Source organism: Coturnix japonica, chromosome Z (assembly GCF_054131305.1).
Source record: "Coturnix japonica strain WE chromosome Z, WE-NBRP24, whole genome shotgun sequence".
Lineage (NCBI taxonomy): Eukaryota > Metazoa > Chordata > Aves > Galliformes > Phasianidae > Coturnix > Coturnix japonica.
Window position 1 is genome coordinate 2,418,377 of NC_140702.1, and position 23,452 is coordinate 2,441,828.

Below are 23,452 nucleotides of genomic sequence, written 5' to 3' on the forward strand. Positions count from 1 at the left end.
AATGGCACGATTGAGCACGAGCGTGCCTTTATTCAGTAGGAGAAAGGAGGGGGTGTGAAGCTTGGCGGAACGACGGGACTCATCCACTGTTGTCTCACGAGAGTGGCTCAGAAGTCGTGCTGTTGCCCGGAGCCTGGGCCTCTTGGCCTGATTCTACCTGCCCCTCCAAGATGTTTGGCTTCTCCTCTGTAAAGCTGACCTGAGCCTGCATGGTTGTGCTGCTGTCGGGCCACTCGGGCTGTGCTTTCGCTGGGCTTTCCTGGAAAGGCTCTGGGTCACAGTCCAGGCTGGTGCCTGAGGTGTCTGGCAGGCTCAGGTCAGCAGGTTCATCAGGGATGGGGTGAATGAGAGCTTCAACGATGATGACATTTCTTTCTTCGTCACTGCTGTCATATGATAGGCTGTCACTTGAAGTGCCGCATCCTGTGCTTCCCATGAGCTCTATATTGATGGAAGCACAGGATGCGGCATCATCATATGAGCTGCGTCCTTCAGTTCCACAAGGGCTATAGTCTCCTAGGAACGAGTAGATGCACAGTGGTTAGTGTTGAATGTTCAGAAGATGAATCATGAAACAGGTTCTTGACATTTGGCATTTTTTAGTGGTGGTGGGCAGAAGCAAATATGCTTCTAGCAACAGTGTCACTGTCTTGAAAGTGATCCTCGTGCAGGTCCAGCTCTTGTGTTGACAAGAGACTCATTTGGGAAAGACAGGGGTCAACTGAAGATGTCAGGCACGGGCCTGAACTCCACAAGGAGGTACAAGCCCACTGAAAGCAAGAATTCTACCAGTGTTGCTGACAAGCAGTGTTTTGAAAGCTGGATTTGCACCCTTACCTGCCAAGACCACGACTTCTGCTTCAGAGGGCGCACTGGCACTGCTCTGCAGTTGGTGTTCGGCCATATGGAATGGTCTGTGCAGGCAGAAGCACGAACACCAACTGCAAGCTGGTGACTCTGCCCTCTTACTGGGAGAACTTGGTCTGGAGAGAGAAAACAGAGCATGCTGTCAGTCGCGGTGCAGGGTGAGGGAAGAGCTGCACTGAGCCCTTGCCAATAGTTGCCCATTGCCAGCACTGCCTGCTTTCTGCTGAAACACAGCTTAGAAACACACTCTGTTTCAAACAGCAGAGGATGCTTCCATTCCTACAGCTCAGCCCTCAAGTTCTGCTGGCTACATTCTTCTCAACCATGTCAATCAAGATACAGAGCATGTGAGTAAAGGCTACACAGCTGGACAGGACAGGAGCTGGCAGGCTCATATATATATAATGGACAAATATTAAACCAATAAAACCCACCCAACCAATGAAGATACGGTCTGGAAAGGGAAGTCCTCTTTACCTCTTAGATGGAAAATCAATGACAGTGTGGAAGGCCCCAGGTACAGCTGCGGGGCCTTCCTCCACTTCGATCTCGCTGCTCCACGTAGCAGTGGGAGAGCTGCTCTGGCCGCTTCTCTGAGCCTGTGCCTCCTGCAGCGTGAGCAGCTTTGTAGCAGGAGACACAGACTTGGGCCCGGCCAGAGAACTGTGCCCTGCAAGGGAAAAACACAGGTAAGACGGAGGATCAGAAAGCAGCAGCACAGCCATCCCAGTTCTGCATTTCTCTAAGACTTCCATATCCGAACCACTCAAAGAAGAGGAGCTCAAACTAACAGTGTGCTCAGAGGTATGCTCGTGGCAAAGGACACAGTCATAATTAAGAGCAGCTCACTATACTGAAACAGGCAAACAAAAAGCCTAGAAAAACTAGGGGGCAGGGATCTCAGAAAGCTTTGCTGCCACAATTCAATCAAGCTTCAGCTGCTTGCAAAATATCTTAACAGCAGTGACAGTTTTCTCCATGTAAGGTTTGGGTTTGGACACACTAAGGACCCAGCAACAGGGCACCATATGCTAATCTAAGCCCAGAAGCCTGCTGTCTCCTCGACAGCAAAACCATTTTCAAAGGTTTTGGAGAAGCCCTGGATTGGATCAAAGTGTCAGATCAAGCTAATGGAGGAAGACGCTCACCCTCTCCCACGGCTGATGTGGTTTCGGAGCAGAAGATGACATCTGTGTGACTGATTATGAATTCCACAACATCTGTCTGTGTCTGCAGCTCCATGCAGGCAGCTTCACTATTGGAGCAGGCAGATGGGCTCTGCTGGGATCTGAAGAAAAGGCAGATCTTACAAGTCATTTCCCCAAGATCATTTCTCCAAGTCTGAATTTCTGTAGCCAAAAACTGTCAAACTGGGCTCTGGAGACTTCCGCAGTGGGCAAACAGCGATGCCACTGACGAAATTCTCCTGGATGATCAGGGACACAGCAGTCCCAGCTAAACAAGTGAGTAGAAACTGTCATCTAGAAATTGTGTCCCTGGGGTAGGAGGAGAGCAGAACTAAGCATCGTGTTGAAACAGAAAAAGAAGTTTACCTTAAGAGGTTTGGAGCCCACACAATAGCTAAGTTGTTAGCGTCCATGCTGGTGTCGGAGCACTTCCCTGCAAGAGACGCCAGGTGTCTCATTAGGTACGCCAGGGTCCTGGAAAACAAGAGAGGCAGATGTTCACCACCAAAAAGCAAGCTGTGCTGCAGTGCACAAAACAAACATAACTTCATCCAGCTCAGCAGACCTAGTGCAGCACTGACCTGTAGTGAGGAGCGGGCAGCTGCTGGATGGCGTCCTTCATTCTCTGCACCCGCTCCTCCTCTTCTGCAGCACCGGCAGCGTCCTGGAAAAAGGCAGGAAGGGATTCAGACACCAATCAGCATAGATAGCTGCCACAGGTTTGTGAACCATGGGACAGTGCGCTAGTGGTCAGCACTGAGGCAGACTCGATGCCTTCCAAGAGGTATCAGGGGAACACAGCAGCACGCAGCCTGTGCCACCAAGGCCAAGCATTGCAAGATCTGGGGGGCTTTACTGCCTGATTACATAGTGCAGCTACTCGCAGCAGGGATTTTTTCTCCAAAATGCTAATAACCCCATTCTAGCAATAGCTGGGGAACAGCATAGGAAAGGGAATTCTCACAAGCATTGTGAATAGCTTAAATAAGCACCTCCTGGCACCACCACAAGTGCCATCAGTGAGAGGCAGGATATGACAAAGACATGCCTCATGGGGCTAACAGGAAGAAGACCTCAGAGCTGGGGCACTGCTGCAACCACTAGCCAGGACGCCCAGGGAACAGGTATGTGTCATTTCCAAGACATTCCCCAGTGCTTACCAGGAACTTGTCATACAGCTCCTCGGTCAGCAGCGGGTTTGGGAGCTCCCTGAAATACATCTTGCACAGGGAGCTCACGCTGTGAATGTCCTGGACGCTGAGCTCGGGAACCTGCTCCGTATCGAATTCATGGCTGCAGAGAAGGACACAGAATTGGGCAGAGGGCTTTGAGAAAGACGAAAACAAGTCCACAGCCACACAAAATAGAGTCAAGAAAAGGAAGGGGATCCTCTGAACACCCGCAGCATGGCACGTGCCCCTACTGACAGCTGTGTCAGTCGCAGCACTCTTACCGTAGTCGCTGGATCTTGGACTTGACTCCAGACAGGCGGTATATCCCCCGCACCACGCCATGATGCTCAATGAATTGAGCACAGCTCTGCAGGACCTGGGGGACTACAGAACAAGAGCCAGCGGTTAGCTCAACTTGCCCAACGAAGGAAGATCTCAGGAATGGGCTGTTCCTTACCATCACGGCCAGTGCGGAGAAGGTGCTCCCCCAGGTCACAACCAAACACCCCTTCCTTCTCTGGCTCCGGCTCCGTCGCTCTCCTGGGGCGGGCCTTCACCAGGGAACGAAGGAAGGGGATGAGCTTGCCCCGTCTCCTTGGCACTGCACAACAAAACAAAGAAACCAGTTCATTTCAGGCTTGGCTCGGTTGGACAAGGCCAAACATAATGCATTTGACAAAGCATGTAACAATGGGAAGAGAATTCCCAACAAGGACACGCAAGAACAGATTTTCCCTATCCCTGGAGGTGCCCAAGGAGCTTAATGCAGTCCTCTTGCTAAGCTTGCTGAACTTGGGTATTAACAAATCCCCTGAAACTCACATTTTGATCCCATTTTACTAACCCGAATTATCAAATGTAACATACGTACCTGGCTCTGGCAATGAGTTGAGGAGGGAATCGGGAACTTTTCCACTGATGAGTTCAATGCACTCACCAGGGAAAAGCCCAACCTGTAATAAGAACAAAAAGACAGGTGGGCATTAGACCAAACACAGAGCCAAAGGGAAGGTCCTCTGACACCAACACAGGGCAACCGTTTTCATCCAGAAGCCATCCTGTGCAGGCAGAGCAGCTCCAACCTGAGATTCCTGACTCTACTCAAGTTGTGCTCTCTGCTCAAAAACGTGTGCCTACCTCAAAGCCACGCTTGCCTCTCCAAAAGGGGCTCAGCTCCTTTGGTGGCATGTCAATAATGCACACCAGATCTCCAACCTGCAAGAGATTGAAACGTCAATCCCACATTCAGCAAATCTGGTAGGAAAACAGATCTCAAACGACTGCCTTCTTCTATGCATGACAACAAGGAACGCCTGTAACTGCTTACCTCAAGGGAGAGCTCACCCGGCCCCTGGGCGACGTAGGTCTTAATAACATGGGCCGCCGCAATCGCTGGAACGTTCAAAGATGACACCACACGCTCCAGCTGCGGCTTCCGCATGTTATCAGCCTGCAAAACAGAGAACAGGCCATGGTCAGGGGCTGAGGACAAACCAGGAGAATTTCAAGGTGAGGAGCACATCTGCAGAGAAAGCTGCAGCAAATGTGCTCCGTCCTTATCAGGTGCACTTCAGAAGGAGCTGCACGTCTCATCACAGTTATTTTTCTTCCTGGCGTGCATTGCCAGGCCATGCAAAGATGCATCTCTCTCTACCCAGACTAATCAGCAATGGCACTGGCGCAGACAGTTGGCCAGGCCTTTTTTGGCCCAATCTTTCCTGCAGGAGAGTACATCTGCAGCTCCTTCTAATGGCTCAACACAGGGAACAAAGACCAGCCAGAGCTTCATACTGTACCTCCGTCGCCACCAACTGAGGCTCACGGCTGATCCCACTGCACGCAGCACCCATCACAGCAAGTGTGAACAGCTGGAACAGAGCAGAAACACACTTCTGTTTTCTCTATTCACACAGCACAGTATGGACAGAATTCTTCAGAACTACATTCACATACCATGCGGCAAAACCATGCAGGGGAAAAAACATGGCACGTACCTGGCAGTGAGATCACCTCAAGCTCTCTGCAGCAGTTCCTTGTCGCTTTGCTCAGATGATATGAGAGCAAAAGCTGCACCGAGGCAGTGGGCGGAGGGCGAGGAGAGGAGAGAGAAAGAGCAGGTCAGTGAGCAGGGCTAAGACAGTCATGGAATAACACACACAGCACAACTGTCCCATCCACTTGCTGCAAGACATGCTGAGTCTCAGGCTACGTGATGCCTGTCCACCCAGCAACTTTACAATGCTTCCACTACTGAGCAAAGACAACGGAAGAAGCACGGGACAGGTGCCAACTTTACTGATACCCCCTTTGGAACGTGTGTACCGGGGAAAATTACGTCTGATGGTCCAGAGTAAGCAATATGGTGCTGTGAGCTCCGACAGCCAGCAGTTCTCAACACCTCACTGCCCACCTATCCATCCCACGCCAGCTCAACTTACCTACAAGCTGCTGCACACGATGGTGTGAAGAAAAAAACACTAAAGGAACTAACTAACTAACTAACTAACAACACTAACTAACTAACAACACTAACTAACTAATGGCACTAACTAACTAAAGTCACTAACTAACAAACAGAACTAACTAACAAACAGAACTAACTAACTAACGGCACTAAAGGCACAAGACCAAGAAGACAACCAACCACTCCAACCACTAGCTCACCCACAAAGGAACACAGAACGCACCGCTCCTCCCCTCATTCCAGCCGCTTATGACATCACCAACGGCCAACAGCCTGGTCCACCATGACCCCCCACAAGGCGGGGAGCCAAGACCACGTGGTCACATCTGATTCCAACACGGCACCACAACATTCCAGGACTCAGTGTGGGCTTGGAATTCTATCCTGGTGTGGCAGCGCAATGGGAGGTGTTAGGGCACAGCTGAAGAGCTGACAGACACCGGACGTTTCCAAAGGAGGGTGCCAGATTAACTCTCAGCATTCTCTTGCGGGGCTCTTAGGAATGCTTCAAACCCATTTTCACTGCCTAGCTCATTTCTAGAAAGTCCAGTTGAGAAATGCTCACTTTGTCTGGGGAACGCTTCTATGCATCATGAATTAAAAATAAAATAAAATGGGCACGCGACCCTATGAAACTTACCTCTCTGCTCTTGCTGTCAGCCAGACACCTCAGATGAGCATGACGTGTCCCTGCTCCTGAATGAAGATCCACCCAAGTCTGTGTTCCTCTCTGCTCCATCACAGGGTCTAAAAGAAACACAGACAGAGATGATTGCAAGATAATTTGAGCAGACGAATAGGAAGGATGCACATGAATTCTCTTTAGCAAGAAATACTACTTGAGAATCCACAGACAGTTTTTTGAGAGGTAGTATGAATGATGAAGAGAAAGAAAATAGATTCATTAAAATAACCTAGTTAATTATCTCCCCATCAAAAAAGCAAGCTTTCTGGGCACTGTTACCAGCAGCTCCTAGAACACCTTGCACCACAAACTGCGGCACATACATTTTCTTCCCACAGGTCCCTCCCCTTTCTCATTACTGTCAGATTCACTCAGGTTAAAATACATGGATCAGAACAGCCATTCAGTTCTGATGAGGCAGGATCCCACCACCGGGATGTCCCCCAGTCCCATTCCCTGCTTTTCCCAGCATGGGTTGGGAAATCAACAGCAACTGACATCACCTACCCAGACTTCTGCAGGGCCTTCCATTTGGTCTCACATCACAGCGAGAAGCAGGAGAGCTCTCGTGGCACAAAGCTCGGGGCTGCAGAAATCAAGGCTGCCTCTAAGATGGTGCTTCAAACAAAATGTGGAACTGGACATGAGACATGAAAGACAGGGCTGCATGTGCAACATCAGCGCTTCCTGCAGAGCACATCGCACAGCTGTAGGCACACTGCAGAAGACTCACACAGCACCTGAGAGGTAACAGCTCAGGAAGGAAAACCTTACCCCGGGAACACAGCCACAAGCTACTCTCTTCTTCGTGGCCTTCCTTCACACTCAGCATTTCCCTCAAGAGTGCTGCTCAAGGTGATGCTGTCTCCAGCTGTTGGCCACTTGCACTGCTGGATGCTGCACCCACAGCTCATTCTGCTTGGGGCAAAGCCTGCTGGCTTCACTGCAAACCACAGGCACAGGCCACAGCCTGATCCACCTGCTTTGTCTGAAAGGCTTCTAAGGCTGCTCTCATGGGATCCCTTCTGCTGCTCCTTCTCTCTGGGCAGGAAGCTCTACTCTCTCAGCAACAGCCAAGAGCTGGAAGGCTGGAAACGCCTCCAATCCCCACGGATGATTCTGTCTACAAACACAACAGCTGCCTGCTCTTCAGCAGGGGGATGCTCACCCAGCAAAGCGCTCACCCACCAGATACCTTTTCCATAATCTCAGAGCTGTGACAGCAGTGTGCAGCTCTTGGCACTGCATTTCCAGTCAAGGTAAACATAGATCTAAACTACTCCTTCTGTGTTCATACATAGATCCAGTTTGGGCTGGAGATCGAGAGCTCAATACAACAGATATAATGTGAGGTGCAACTGGAAGACGTTTCTCCAAGCCAACAAAAGCCAACTCACCAACCGTCAGCCAGGTCTTGCTAATTCGGATGATCGGAGCATGAGGGAGGGGATCGGACATCGGACCACAAGTGTCCATTTCCACTGCAGCTCCATCTAGAGAAGAGCATCAATCAGCAGGTGAGGATGAATTCATTCCCAGGCTGCAAAATGTATCTGTTCTTTACACAGACAAACCAACATTGATCCCTAACCAAAAAAAAAGGAACGGCAGGAGCTAATACGGACCAAAGAGGTTCTTGTTCCTACGCCTCATCCTCTCATCTCAAGTCCTGGGTGATGCCCACAGGCTTCAAGTCAGGTCTCAAATCCATTGGACTCCTGTCACTGGATTCACCCTGGCCTGGTCCAAGCCCCGGTCCTACCATAGAATCATAGAATTGCCCAGGTTGGAAAATACCTTGAAGATCATCAAGTCCAACCGCAGCCTAACCAGTGACCTAACTGTAAATACCCTACACTAAATCATATCCCTGAGTACCACATCCAAACGGCTCTTAAACACAACCAGGGATGGCGATTCAACCACCTCCCTGGGGAGCCTATTCCAGTACCTAACTACCCTTTTTGTAAAGAAGTGCTTCCTAATATCCAACCTAAACTTGCCCTGCTGCAACTTGAGGCCATTTCCCCTTGTCCTCTCACTTGTCACTAGTGAGAAGAGACCTGCCCCACTCTCACTGTAAGAACCTTTCACGTACTGGAAGAGGGCGATAAGGTCTCCCCTCAGCCTCTTCCCCAGACTAAACAGCCCCAGCTTCCTCAGCCTCTCCTCATAGGGCTGATTCTCCAAGTTTTTCATGAGCCTTGTTGTCCTTCTCTGGACCTGCTCCAGTAACTCCATGTCTTTCCTTTCCTCAGGTCCCCAAAACTGAACACAGTACTCGAGGTGAGGCCTCATCAATGCCGAGTACAGGGGCAGGATGACTTCCCTAGTCCTGCTCACCACACCATTCCTGATACAAGACAAGATGCCATTGGCCCTCTTGGCCACCTGGGCACACTGCTGGCTCATATTCAGCCGACTGTCCATCAGCACACCAAGGTCCCTTTCCATCTGGGAGCTTTCCAGCCACACCTCACCAAGCCTGCAGGGTTGCCTGGGGTTGTTGTGACCAAAATGCAGGACCCGACTCTTGGCCCTATTGAAACTCATGCCGTTAGCATGAGTTAACCAGACAGACCCTGGAATGAAGACTGCTCTCCAAAGCCCAGCAGGACACCAGCACACAAGAAGTTGATCAGATCCATCCCCAAGCAAGCACCGAGCCTCCCCAGGAAACTCCTTGCCATCAGCTCCTTCATCGCCTTTCCTTTCCTCCACACCTCAATCCCAAAGTAGTTTCCACATCTGCCAGCACGTGTTACCTCCCACCTGCTCATCGCACACTGCTTCAATAGCACCAAACTTGCTTCCAGGGCCCTCCTTCACCTCACTGTGCTAACATTCATGATTCAAAATACACAGAAATCCTAGCAGAAGTTCTTGGTGAAAACTGCACCTAACATTCCTCCTTCTACAAGCAAACAGGCCCAACACGTGGTCATGAAAATGCTTTCATCACAGAGAAGCAGAGATGGCACGGCAGGACAGACGTAATCAGAGTGCAAGTTTGAAGCAATTCGAGAACCTAGTCGTTCTTGCTGCAGGACCCCTGACTTCTGTTAAAAGCTGAACGGTCCCCAGAGCACCTGTTTCCATCAGCTGCCACCATCCAAAGCAGCCAGCCTTCTTACAGTCACCTGGCCCAAACATCCCTTTTGCTCTACACTTGATTCCTGCAAGAGATGGGAGCTCAGCATGCACACCATCCGTCCAAAACCCTATCCTTGTAGCAAGGGATCACAGCACTGGCACAGCTGAAACAAAAAGGGTGTGCGAGTTTCCTGTTAGCACTCACTGTGAACAAATCTACCACTGAGCAACACTGTGAGCCCCCACTTACCTCAGCACAGGTCAACCTGTAACCCCAGCCTTCCCCTATCCATGTGCACACGCACACCCACGCGCCACCCTCCCTGCATTGCACACCCACGTCCACGCACTGCATTGTATGCCCTCCTTTGCATTCATAGACGTGTGCAAACCATCCCTGGAAACACGTATGTGCCTACACCTTCCACAAATATTCGTTTGTCTGCACCTGTGTGCAACCCAACTCCTCAGCAAACGCACGCGTTTGTGCCACCCTGTCCACGCACTCACCACGTGCCCTTCTCATCACTGCTGCCTCCTCTGGTACCGGACCCACAGATGCTTCAGAGCTCATTAGCATGGACTTCCTTCCTCCCCTCAGCAGCTGCTCCTGCACTCACCTTCATTCCTACTCAGATACCGGCCGCTTCCAGCACCAGCTGACCTGCAAGACACAGAAAGGAAAGGTGGGAGTCATGCAAACGCACAAGCCCAAGGCTGCGTCACCACCACGTATGGCAGCCTCGGGAAGTCAGCTGCAACTACAGCCTTTGTCAGAATGGAAACAGGCACCGTCAGTTAAGTGTGACCTCTGAACTCATTGCCACCATCAGAAATAGGCACTGAAATCGCTCACTTCACTGCAGCTGGTTACCTCCAAATTCTTTTGCTTTTGGGAAAATGCGGACACGGAATTGAAGGACACCAGAAAACTGACAACTACTTCATTGTAGGTGGTTAAGCTTGGAAGCAGGACTTGAGCAAGAAAAGCTTCTCAGCTCCTTGTAAGGCACTAAGTGATGGGATGATTTCCCATACCTACAGATATCCTGTCCTCTGCCACAGGTGGCTGAGTGACACAAAAGCTGTGTCCTTGGTTCCCGGCGTTACCTTCTCATGCCGTTCATCTTGCTCTGCAGCTCCTGCTCTGAATAGTCTTCTTATATTCCCATGTGATGTACCCTGAAATGCATCATTTAGTGAGTCTGAACAAAACATAAGACATTAATTGGAACTATGAAGAAATGTCTTTTTTGCAGCCTGGTCACTCTTCGTCATCGGTATCCAGCAGGAGATCACGAAGCCCTGGAGGCACGGTGGTATCCACGCCATCATCCGAAACTTCGCATATATATATATCATTTATATTATTTTATATAGTACATAATATATAGTATTATGTATATAGTATACTTATACATATAGTATATGTATATATATATGCAGACTGCCACTGTCCAAACGTTCGGCTCCCCCAGCTTTTCCTGGGGGTTGGAGCATTCCCGTTTGGGATTTCGGTGTGGCCTCAGCTTTGTCCCCATCTCCTGGAGCTGTGTGAAGTTTCTACCCAGACGCTTGCCGAGTGCTCCAAGTTGCTCTGAAGCTTCTGGCACGCTTCATCACCATCACTTTCTGCCCCTCTCCTGCTGCCTGGTCTCTCTTCGTCATCGGTATCCAGCAGGAGATCACAAAGCCCTGGAGGCACGGTGGTATCCAGCTCATCATCTGAAACTTCTTCCACCAGATTGCAAGGAACCAGTCCTCTTGTGCCGTCTGTCAGCTCTCCCAGAAACCAGCCATCCTCATCCATGTCTCCACAGATGTAAACGTATTGTCCAGCTGTCAGTGGAAGCTCGTTTTCTGGGTCCTCATTCGGGCCCTCAAAAGGATTGTAGCTGTGACGAGCTATGAATCTTCGTATTGGTGGTGATGGTCTGCGACAATGCATGATGCAGACTGCCGCTGTCCAAACGTTCGGCTCCCCCAGCTTTTCCTGGGGGTTGGAGCATTCCCGTTTGGGATTTCCGTGCGGCCTCAGCTTTGTCCCCATCTCCTGGAGCTGTGTGCAGTTTTCCTCCAGACCCTTGCCGAGTGCTCCAAGTTTGACGTCAGCCTGCTGGACACTCTGCAGCTTCTGGCACGCTTCTGGGCCTTCAGGGTGGTTGTGGGCCTTCAGGGCCTGGCACTGCCTCTCCAGGTTGCTCAGGGCCTCTTGTTGCTCTGCAGCCTGAACACCCACCTCTGCTACAGCCCGACGGCAGGCCCTGGCCCCGCTGCAGGAGGCGGGTGGCTGCCCCTCCACGTGCTCCAGGATGTAGTGCAGGAAGCGCCTTCTCTGCTCCTGCAGCTCACACTGGAGGCGCTTGCTCTCCACGGCCTGCTCTCCACGGGACTTCCAGCAGAGCTGCCGCTGGACTTGCTGCTGCATTCTGCGGTCCGCTCTGCTGCTGCCGCTCCTCAGCAGCGCCTCCGCCAGCTGCCGCTGCAGATGCCATGCGTGGCGGATGGTGTCGTTGCGCCGCTTCTGCAGCAGCTCCGTCATCTGGCGCAGCTGGGCCTCCTTCTCCCGCAGCAGTTGGCGAATCTCTGCTTCCCACTGCCTCAGGCTCTGCTCCCGCAGGCGCTGCAGCTTTGACACCCGCACCCGCTCCCACTTGGAGCGCAGTTTGTCGGCCAGCAGCTGCCGCTCCCGCTCTGCCGCCTCCTGCCGCTCACGTCTCTCAGCAGCGCAGCGGCGCTGCAGCTCCTGGGAGCGGAGCCGCTCACCCTCCAGCTGGGCCTGCAGTGCCTTCAGCTCCTGCCTCTTCTCCTCCCACTGCGCAGGGCAGGCAGGGGGCTGTGCCGGGCCCCGGCGGGGTGAGGGCCGGCTTCCAGGGAGCCCCAGGTCTTCCTTGGCTGTCTCTGGCACCTAGAACCAGAAAATCATACCATAACAGAATGGTCTGTGTAGGAAGGGGCCTTCAAGACTCTCCCGTTCCAAGCCCATGCCAAGGGCAGGGACAGCTTCCATTAGCTCACGTTGCCCAGAGGTGCCTCCAGTGGTGTCTGCGGAGCCTCCCCTCCCTCCCCAGGCTGAACAATCCCCACTCTCTCAGTGTGTCATCTCACCTGGACGTGAGCGTCCTTCATGGCCGGTCGACTGGAGCCCTGCTCTGCACAGTGGCGGCGCAGAGCTCCTTCTCCGTCCTGGGAGCAGGACATTCCGTTGCGGAGCTCGTCTTCCAAGCTGCCCACGACGTACTGGTTGAAGAGCCTCCTCTCCAGCTCCAGCTGCTGCTGGAGGTGGCGGATGCAGGCGGGCTGCTCCCCATCCGTCTCCCAGCGCAGCTTGCTGAGGACGTCCTGCAGCTGGGCATGGGCCGCCTCGCTGCAGCTGGGGGGGTTCCTCAGCACCTTGGCCAGCTGCTGCTGCAGCTCCCGAGCCTGGCGCAGGGCTGCATCGCACTCCCGCTGCAGCAGCTCCTTTGTGGCGCGCAGCTCGGCCTCCTTCCAGCGCAGCAGCTGCCGGGTCACCGTCGCCCGCTGCCGCTGCTCCCACTCCTTCAGCTGCTGCTCTTCCTGGGCCTGCTGCTTCTCCCAGGCACAATGCAGTTGGTCGGCCAGCAGCTGCCGCTCCCGCTCTGCCGCCTCCTGCAGCTCACATCTCTCGGCAGCCCAGCGGCGCTGCAGCTCCTGGCAGTGGAGCCGCTCGCCCTCCAGCTGGGCCTGCAGCACCTCCAGCTCCCAGCTCTTCTCCTCCTGCTGCGCAGCGCAGGCTGCGGGCTGTGCCGGGCCCCGGCGGGGAGAGGGCCGGCTGCACTTGCCTTGTCCCCGTCCCGCACTGCCTCGCAGCACGGCCATGGCAAGATCTGAAGCTGAAGAGACCTTCGGCCTCCAAAAGCTCTGGCCAAAGGCCACCAACAATCGCTCTGCTCTCACTCGTGGGGTCTGCAAGGACAGCTGCCCCTGACCCCGTAGCGCCCACTGCCTCTCGTCCCTGTCGCAAGGGTGTGCAGACAGTGAATGCCTTGGGGGTGCTGCGCCAGCACCTTCTGTGCTGTGTGCTGGCCCAGCTCATAGTGGAGGGCGGGGCAGTGGCCTTCAGCTATTGGACAGTGAGGCCTTCTGGCCCAGCTCATAGTGGAGGGCGGGGCAGTGGCCTTCTGTGCTAGATTCTGCTCATAGATTCCACGTGTGAGAGGTAGATGTGTTTTTGCGGCGGAATTTGTCAGTATTATCAAGCTCATCTGGAGTTATAAGTTCAATGGTGCCATGCTTATTTGGAATTGTTTTAATTATTTTTTAAAGAAACTAAGGAGTATTTAAAAACCAAACAGATGGAAACACACACAAAGATGAAAGGAAACAAACAACAACAACAACAAATCCTTCCCTCCCCAACCAATCCAGACTCCGATCTTTCACTGGAATCACTTGATAAGCATTAACCCTTGGCAGCTGGCTTTGCCGTAATTGCTTCCCAGAGCTTGGCCTGCGTGCTTCTTAACAATATTATCTCTGGGTGGCTGTGGGTGGTGATGTCAGTCCTGAGAACGGTTCAACTTCACACTGGGGTTAACACAGTTTGTACAGGTCGTCCTGGCTCACCAGCACTCCCTGCACTGTGGTACCATTCCTTTTGACACCTTCATTCCTTGCTTTTATCCACCTGATGATGACTGACGTGTAACTATCCATGGTATCTCCAACTTCCTAACAAACTGGGATTTGAATCAAGGGACCTATCTGCTATCAGTTAGATGTGGTCACAGAAGAAACCCATCATAAAGCCCTTTGCAACGTGATGTAGTGTCATGGAGTCATTGATTGTAACACCAGTCCAGGAGGCCCATTGGGAACACGGTTGTTGGAAAGTGTCTAAGTTTTGATAAGAGATGTGAATGTGCTGGGGTCACCCTCTTGTAATTTATATGGTGGGGTGCCCTACGCACTCTGTTCTCTGAAATTTCTATAGACTATATCAATACCTGAACTGGCCAAATCAGTCTTTATCCTGAACCATTTGGATTGCCTTGGAGATGCTCAAATGGAAAATTCTATTTGTATTTAGCCTTGGAGCAATGTTCAGAGTTGTAGCGTGGTATAGTGATAGTGCTGCCCAAATCGAGTGTTCAGCTCAGTTCAGAGCTGACTGCTGGACCGAGAATCTCTACGATATTAGAGAACATATTTGCTCTATAAATTGTCCTGGCAAAACATAAAGTCATCTTTGAAAACACCACCTGGCAAGTCCACATGTTGTCAAATTGGACTAGACATGCTTTTGAAGAATTAAACTCACAAGTGCAACAAGCATTGCAAATGGCACTGCAACAACACTTAGTGCTTGATATGTTAAAACTTAACAGAGTGCATGTGGCATGCAAAGTGTAATCAAAGGGTAATGTATTTCTGTTCGTAATGCTACAGCCTTCCTAGAAGAAGCTTGAAGACAAGAGATCATAGAGCAAACATCTGAACTGTTCCACTCGGACCATCCTCTGACATTCTGGATGCTTCTCCTAACCAGGATTTCCTGCATATTGCACTTTAAAAAGCACTATGTTCTGGGAATGAACACTGACGTCACTCGACACCATGTGCAGCGGATGGGTGATCACCGTGTGAGCTGTGGAGGCTGCTGTGCAGGGCTGGGGATGGCACCTCCCCCATCTTAACTTAGAGGCCAGATGGGGATTGATTGGGAAATAAATTCCAAACTCACATTAAAATAAGTTTTGTATTGGCTCTGGTGTTCCGAACAATGTATATCTGGCAGTAACCTCCACCTGTGGTGCAGCAGTTTGGGCAGTGATGTTGGCAGTGTTTGGCAGATGCTGCTAGTGAGCTGTGTCTGCAGGGGCAGCACGACTGCCACTCTGCTCTGCTCCCAGATTTATAAACACGATGGAACTCAGGTTGGAACAGATGGAAGAATTCACTGGGTCTGACGTCTTCTGCAGATCTGCAGTCGGTTCATGGAGCTGAAACAATTCATCTCCTTATTGCTCCTGAAAAAGATTTTGCATAAAACAGTTGACATGTGATCACTGAAAATTGGAGAGTTACAGCAACACAGGAAAGAATTTACAGAAAATGGCTTATTTTATGAGGAAAAACTTGCATTACTTCAGGAGTTTGGTGTAATTCTGTCTCCCGGCAGAAAGTTCCCAAGGTACAGACAGAAAAATCTTGGCAAAAATCATCAGGTACTGCACTTTCACTTGACTAAGTGCTATTGAGACATTGTATAGTGGAATCTGCAGGAAAGGTTGTGAGGGGATTTCCCCAAGGAGAAGTGAGATTTCAGGAACGGGACACACTCAGAAAACCCAGAATGATATTGAGGCAAATGTAAAAACGGCTGCTACAAAGCCAGTGATAACAAGAAAGAATTCACTTCCAGGAGTTTTTCAGAGCCCAGTTAAAAAGATTCACGGCACTGGCTGTAGGATCCTCTTTATTTCAAACAATCTGGATTTCTGAGCTAACTTTAGTTTACTTCCAATGAGAGCTGTGATTCAGACCAAGGTATTTCACAAGAAAACACCACTTTCCCAGAGTTCAGATTTGTTCCTAAGAAATCCCAACAAATCCCAGAGCTCTGGAAATAAGGAACTATAAGGGAAACAATGGCTGAGCTCGTATGTCTGCTTTGGGAAACCAAACAATCCCATTAAGTAACGCCCCCATGAAAGCCAGCAGCACTCTTCCACTGACGCAGTAAAGATCCCTGTTGCATACTGGTGATGGATTGGCTGCAATGGAAACCTCTTTTCTAAAGGTTAACAATCCCCCCAAAGCCTGGACTGCCTCATGGCTGTAACTCGTTATCTATCTGGAAAATGTCAGGTTGGCCGGTGTCCATTGTCACATGCAGCATTAAGTGTCCCGAGGTCTTTACCAAGGAAAATGTTTGTCACAGACAGGTAACTGCCAGCAAAGAACGTCCAGCATTGTCTGCACTGGAGCAAGCAAACAGCAAAGCAGAGCTTTTCACAAAGGACAAAGAGAAAAGTTCCCATGTGTACTGATCTCTACAAGAACCAACAGAATAATGGCAAGAAGGGATTACCTTATATCAGAGAGGTGTTGCAGTACAACAGGAGCTTCTCTGTATTTTGAATGTCCAGCCTGCAGTAACAAAGCAAGGTGGCACAGCGATGGAAAAAGGACTCGTTACTGCAGGCTGCCAGGACGGGCTGCAAGGGACCTGCAAAAGAAAAGGATTTTTAAATGGCTGCACAGATGTTGGGGCAGAACAAATAAACTGGTGACTGATGGCTTTTCAGGGCTTTATATGCAACCGGAATAACTGGGTTGGTTCTGGGCACATGGTGCACAACTCAGGTAGAACTAGGAATGGCGTGGCATTGACTGCACCTACAAACCACCGAGTGCCATCCTCCTGAAGTGGAGTACATCTCATCAAGCATTATACGACACACTGAAGGCAACAGTATTTGTGGGCACCTGCTAGATGACACTGTCAGGTGAACAAACTGACCAACAGCAAATGCCTTCAGTGCAGAAGTGGCACCGTGTGAAGAGGCAGCAGCCCGTGCAGCCTCTGTCTGCAGCGTGTGCACCAAAAAGCCATCCTGAACACAGTCCTGCCTGTCAGTAAGACCCCAGAGATAGAGTCAGCAACTAAAGAGACCAAGTGACAGAAAGCATACTATGGATTTACAGTCCAGCTCGTGTCTAGCAGTTTGAGGCATGTTTTGTCAGAGCAGCCCAATGCTTTGGTCCATTAGTGCTTCAGAACAGAAGCAGACAGCAACTTGTCTATAGGCAACTGATTCTACCAAAGAGAAAAGCACTGCAGAAAGTCTTATCTCCAGCTGCTGAGAAATCAATTCCCAGTCCTACCTCCATTCAATTAAGCATGACTCCTCCTTCTCCAAGGAGGATCCTCTATGAGGAGCAACATGGCAAAACGTGACCCTCTCACGTTACTCCACTATCCTTCAAACCAAGGCATCTAGCATCTCAAGCTTGGATTCTGGCAGGCAACAGGTTAGGAGGCAGTGGGTTCTTTCCTCACCAATCAGATCTTACAGCCGCACTGACCTTCCTATTTAGCAAAGCCAGACCCAAATCTCTCTTGTGCAATATTATGGCTGGTTTTGAAACTTGCAGCACATCCCTGTAATGGGGGCCGTGTGTTTCCCACATAGCTGGATTTGGGCTTTGGCATGAAAATTTGCAGTTGCTTTCTTTGGAACAGCAACAACCTACCTGTTAAGGGAGCTTGATGAAGATTTTCCACTCTCTGAGTACGATCTGACACAGCATCTGTTCCACAGCTTTTAGCAGGCCACTGGTGAGATGATACACTCACATTGGAGTTATTACATTTCATTTCTCAAATTTCATTCTGTTAAAGACAGTGTTTCAATTAAGAGAATGTACAGGTATTCCATAGGTACTTGAAGGAAATCTAAGCAATGATCCCTACAGTCTCGCTGTATAAAACTCCGCTGAGAGTCTGAAAAAAAATTCAGGAGTTAACTGCTGGAATAATTCAAGATCTGCCCACGCTGTACAGAACACTGAGTCTGTTCTTTTGCACTTTACTTGGAGAATGTTCCATCCTATAACTTCTGCTCTCAATTGTAACACATGATTTTTTATAAAAAGAAAGATAACAAGTCAGCTCTTCAGTGTGCACATTGATGAAACTTGGTGAAATACAACTTTAAGAAAAGGTAATTTGAAAACTTCAATATTCTTATCAGAATCTCTGCTATTAGTTACCGTTCCAATGTTCTGATCTGATGATGTGTCTCTCAGAGCTGTTTTGTCACTCCCCCCCTCAAATGCACTTCAAGTGCTTTAGGAGCATCACTGGAATTTTGAATAAACTTGATATATTTTAGCAAAGCTGCTACAGATGCATGACTGAAGTACTTTGGAAAAATATAATCTTGATTGAACGCTGAACAGTGTTATTTAATTATAATCCAGGTAATTAAATTAATTAAACCAAGGAAATCACCTTCCAGTCACTCAGCTCTCACCAGGGAAATCGCTTCCCTGCCAAGCAGATGCAACCAACACAAGCTGCTACATCACTCTAGGGCCCCACTGAGTCTTCCCAAGGGGTCTCCAAAGGCTTCCCTGTTGACTTCTGGGAACCTGGGAACACTCACATGGAAGCCAGTGCCCCCTAATGTGCCCCAGACGTTTCTCAGGGCCCCACAATTAGCTCTACAGACATCCAGACATGCCCCAGAGCAAGTATGTGTGCTGTAGGGAGCCCAAGAGACATTCCAGAGCACCCTAGTACTCCTCAGTGCACTCATGGATGCTTCACCTGTGTCTAAATATGCCCTACTGGACTTTGTTTTCTCTTCTGGAGCTTTCCTTAGTTCTCAGCTTTGCTTTCTCATGCCATTTATCTCGCTCCACAGCTTTTGCTCGCAATATTCTCTCTTGCATTCCCACCTTCCAACAGAATCACAGAATTGTAGGGGTTGGAAGGGACCTCTAGTGATCGAGTCCAACCCCCCTGCCATGGCAGGTTCCCTACACCACGTTGCACAGGTAGGTGTTCAGGCGGGTCTTGAATATCTCCAGAGAAGGAGACTCCACCACCTCCCTGGGCAGCCTGTTCCAGTGCTCCGTCAGCCTCACCGTAAAGAGGTTCTTGCACACATTTGTGCGGAACTTCCTATGCAGAAGTTTCAGCCCATTACCCCTAGTCCTGTCCCCACGCACTACTGAAAAGAGACCAGCCGTGCCACTATGGCCCCCACACCTCAGGTATTTATAAACCTGGATCAAATCCCCTCTCAGCACCGCCAACGACAACCCTCTGCACTCTGCCAGTCAGACAGTTCACGACCCACTTCACTGTCCACTCATCTATCCCATACTTCCTCAGCTTTGTTATAAGGATGTCATGGGGGACAGTATCAAAAACCTTTCTGAAATCAAGGTAGACTACATCTACCACTCTAGCCCCGTCCACCCAGCTAGTGACATCTTCATAAAAGGCCACCAGGTTGGTCAAGCACGACCTCCCCTTGGTGAACCCATGCTGAGTACTCCTGATAACCTCCTTATCACCCAGTTCTCTGGAGATGGCATCCAGCACAAGCTGTTCCATCACCTTCCCTGGGACAGAGGTGAGGCTGACTGGCCTATAATTACCTGGCTCTTCCTTCTTGCCCTTTTTGAAGACTGCAGTGACATTGGTCATCCTCCAGTCTTCAGGCACCTCCCCAGTTCTCCAAGACCTCTGAAAGATTACAGAGAGCGGCTCAGCAATGACCTCCACCAGTTCTCTCAGCACCCGTGGATGCACCCCATGCACCCATCCCATGTATTTATGGACATTAATGTTTCCTAGGCAATCACAGACCACCTCTTCCCTGACTAAAGAGAAATCTCCTATTGTCCAGACTCTCTCATTAACCTCCAGGGTCTGGGATTTCTGAGGGAGAGCCTTTTCACTAAAGACAGAAGCAAAGAAGGCATTCAGTGTTTCTGCTTTCTCAGCATCCTCTGTTATCAGAACGCCTTCCTCCCCCCCTTGTTTTTTGTTTATTAGCAAACTATTAATATACTACAAAATAATAGCACTAATTACTAAGTAACATCACCATGCCAGCATCCCGACCACCTGCTTTAGAGATTTATCCTTCATTTTGTGTAACACTTCAAACACTGCAAAGAAACAAAGCAAGTGCAGAAACAGGACGCCACTTCCCTCAGGATTTTACAGACTCATTCATGTCTGACAGATGGAGGCCCTGACAACAAGAGCTGTGTCTGTCCATAACAAGGACTCACCTCTGCAGGTGCAGGGGCAGCTCTCAGAGAAGCCTTCTTCATTTCTGCTTTCTTCTCTTTTTGTCTTTTGACTGGGAGCTGGTGTTGATCTGCCTGAGGGAAGGGAGGCCCCTTCAGAGGGATCTAGATAAGCTGGATCAACCTCACTGGGCTGAGGTGAATGGGATGTGGTACACCCAGGCCAAGTGCCAGGTCCTGCACTTTGGCCACAATAACCCCATGCAGCGCTATAGGCTTGGGGCTGAGTGGCTGCAGGGCTGTGCAGAGGAAATGGACCTGGGGCTGTTGGTCGATGCTCAGCCGAACATGAGCCAACAGTGTGCCCAGGTGGCCAAGAAGGCCCACGGCATCCTGGCCTGTCTAAGAAATAGTGTGGCCAGCAGGAGCAGAGAGGTAATCATCCCCTTGGACTCAACACTGGGGAGGCTGCGCCTCAAGTCTTATGTTCAGTTTGGGGTTCCTCGCTACAAGAAAGTCATTGAGGCACTGGAACTTGTACATGGAAGTCTGTCCCTCGAGCAGCTCCCATTCATCATCAGCTCCCATTTTGCAAAACAGCAAAACTTCTACTGCAAATGGCTGCAGTCACCAAAGCTCAGCCCACTATCCAGGTATCAGCCTTCTCCCTTCTGTTTTCCATCTTAGCCCATAGTTTTGCTTCCAGAAATGGAACTCCTCTTTAACAGCCAAAACACAAACTAATACATCACTTTCACTGCTCCTTCCCGCACCCCCATAGGAATGGTTACCTGACATCCCCTACAGCACAGCACCTGCTCACAAGTATCATTCAAACTCTATTCTTTCATACTTCTTGAGAGAGGACGGTAAAAACTCCCTTCTGCATGGCACTAAGGACAGTCTGTCCCCATCACATCCCTCTGTGTGCTGAAAGCTGCCATTGGATCTCTTGCAGCCTGCTGGCTGCTGCTCACAAACACAGGGAACTGCACCACACTGATTCTAAAGAGAGAAAGGAAGAAACGCTGGTGGGAATGGGCACCCAAGGATTGCAGAGATGCTCCAGATTGTGACAGAGATGGAATCTCAGAGTGCTGGGACATGATTGATCACTAAGGAAAACACTTGGAAGCACATTCAATCTGCAGAAGCTGTAATTACTGGGCACAGTCAGCTTTCCTATGGCTCAGCTGGAGTAGGCGGGTGCTCTCAGACATCTGCTCAGGGGCTTCAGCTGAGACACTTGCACAATGCTGGGATCATTCTGATGGAAACTATGTCTTCAGATACCATGGTTAAATCCATCCAAAATGATCAAGCCGAGCTTTAGCTCTTGAGCAGCACTTCTTCCCCACCCTTCACTACTCCAAGCAGCTCCAACAAACTTCTCAGAAGAAATCCAGGCCAGCACAGACCTGGCAGACCAGAACCAAGTGCAGCTGGTGGGACGGCAGTGCCCACTCCTTGCTTCCACCCTGCTCCAGCAGGTTAAGGAGTCTGAGCATCACTGGCCTTTGACAGCTCAAGACTTTCAGCACCTCATGCCAACATTTCTCACTAAGATACACCTCAGGCATTGAATTCTCTTCTCACTACCACCTCCCAGTCCTCTCCTAGGAACAGAAACCATTCAGATTCTACAGCAAACTACAGCTTCTGCACTGCAAGAGCACACTGAACCACCTGCAACAATGAAACATGGTTTTGGAGAGTGGGTTTGAAAACACACCTTTAGACAGCTGTCTCCCTGTAGCCAAAAGGAAACCAAGCAGCAAAAGAAGAGTCCAGCCTGAAACATGCCCATGCTACTAGCCCAGGTTTTTCACAGTGAATGTAAAATCCATCCTGTTCTTGAGGTAACAAATGACCAGTGGGTCTCCCTTTGCTCCACCCCTTCTCCTTCAAAGCCAGAAAAAGAAAGAAAAAACAAGCAGAAGAAACCCAGACGTACCTTTCCACACACAGAGCAGAAAGTGGAACAGCAGTTGGTCTCCTTCCTGAGACATGGTGGGGAGCATCCCAGAGGAAGCCCAAGTTCTTTGCTTCTCTCCACAGGGACTTCAAGCACTCTTGGCAAGAGCTGCTTTGGTTCTTTCTTCAACTGCTTCCATCACCAGAATCTCCTTTGGAAAAGGAACACTAAAGAAATAATCAGCAAATGAAAAAGAATGAGCAATAACCACTTTCCCAGCTTTCTTCTGACATGCAATTAAGACTCACGACTTGGGCAAGGTCTTAAAATCAGCTGGTTACAAGAACTGTCCCCAAATATATCCAGCTTCTGTACAGCTGCTGTTATTTCTGACAGCGAGTGTAATCACAGAATCATAGAATGGCCCGGGTTGGAAGGGACCTCAAGGATCATGAAGATCAATCACCTCCCTGTCCCTGCTGGCCATCCCCTCTTCTGATGGAGCCCAGGGGACCATTTGCTCTCTGAGCTGCAAGAGCACGCTGATGGCTCATGTTCTGTTTTTCATCCACCAGGACCCCCAGGTCCTTCTCTGCGGGGCTTCTCTTAAGGACTGCTCCTCCCAGGCTGTAGAAATGCCTGGGATTCCTCCAGCCCAAGTGCAAAACCTTGCACTTTGCTGTCTTGAACCTCATTAGATTCACCTAGGCCAACCTCTCGGTTGAGCTCCCTCTGAATGGCATCCCTTCCTTCCACTGCATCAGCCGCACCACTCAGCAAACAGCAGAGGGTGCACTCCATTGCATCATTGGTGTCACTGATAACCATGTTAAAAAGCACTGGTCCCAAGACAGACTCCTGGATGACACCACTTGTTATCAGCCTTCACCTGGACATCGAACCATGAATCACCACCCTCTGTCTGTGGCCTTTCAACCAATCCCTTATCCACCAGGTGGTCCACCTGTCAAATCCACATCCCTCCAGTTTAGAGATAAGGATGTGGTGGAGGGCCATGTCAAAGATCTCGCTCAAGTCCAGGTCAATGACATCAGTTTCCTTCCTTTTGTCCACAAATGCAGTCACTCCATCATAGAAGACCACCTGATTAGTTAGGCATGGCCTTCCCCTGCTAAAGCCACACTGACTGTCTTGGATCACATGCTCATTCCTTATGTGATCAAGCATGTCTTTGAGGTGTATCTGTTCTTCACCATCTTCATCACAGTTACACATTTGAATCAAATAATTGGTGTTGCTGTCACGAAGAAAACCTCTTTGTCTTCTACTCCTGCTGCACTACTGTGCTTTCACCAGAAGCAAAGGAAGAGG

General features: G+C 50.1%; 2 protein-coding genes across 4 annotated transcripts; both read right to left on the reverse strand.

Moving 5' to 3' along the window:
* Nucleotides 1–6: 6 nt before the first annotated feature.
* On the reverse strand, nucleotides 7–10,137 carry LOC146753439 (rho GTPase-activating protein 32-like). Of its 3 annotated transcripts, none has more exons than XM_085530515.1 (18): nucleotides 9,979–10,137; nucleotides 7,773–7,868; nucleotides 6,883–6,961; nucleotides 6,331–6,437; nucleotides 5,221–5,293; nucleotides 5,023–5,094; nucleotides 4,554–4,676; nucleotides 4,364–4,441; nucleotides 4,098–4,179; nucleotides 3,684–3,827; nucleotides 3,508–3,610; nucleotides 3,215–3,347; nucleotides 2,636–2,718; nucleotides 2,421–2,528; nucleotides 2,016–2,155; nucleotides 1,345–1,537; nucleotides 838–983; nucleotides 7–516 (listed from the first exon to the last, which is right to left on the reverse strand). In XM_085530515.1, exons 6-18 carry the CDS (start codon nucleotides 5,074–5,076, stop codon nucleotides 95–97), a joined length of 1,809 nt encoding a protein of 602 aa, XP_085386641.1. In that variant the 5' UTR covers nucleotides 5,077–5,094; nucleotides 5,221–5,293; nucleotides 6,331–6,437; nucleotides 6,883–6,961; nucleotides 7,773–7,868; nucleotides 9,979–10,137; the 3' UTR covers nucleotides 7–94. The 3 variants fall into 3 exon arrangements, with proteins under 3 accessions (XP_085386641.1, XP_085386640.1, XP_085386642.1); XM_085530514.1 differs by having other exon boundaries at nucleotides 6,883–6,993; XM_085530516.1 differs by lacking the exons at nucleotides 6,331–6,437; nucleotides 6,883–6,961; nucleotides 7,773–7,868; nucleotides 9,979–10,137 and adding an exon at nucleotides 5,665–5,873.
* Nucleotides 7,431–22,322, reverse strand: LOC146753440 (uncharacterized). The gene is made up of 8 exons (XM_085529365.1): nucleotides 22,160–22,322; nucleotides 17,689–17,827; nucleotides 16,523–16,660; nucleotides 12,577–15,458; nucleotides 11,375–12,376; nucleotides 9,141–9,213; nucleotides 7,773–7,868; nucleotides 7,431–7,570 (listed from the first exon to the last, which is right to left on the reverse strand). The coding sequence occupies exons 4-8, from the start codon at nucleotides 13,306–13,308 to the stop codon at nucleotides 7,431–7,433; spliced, it is 2,043 nt and encodes a 680-aa protein (XP_085385491.1). The 5' UTR covers nucleotides 13,309–15,458; nucleotides 16,523–16,660; nucleotides 17,689–17,827; nucleotides 22,160–22,322.
* Nucleotides 22,323–23,452: the final 1,130 nt, after the last annotated feature.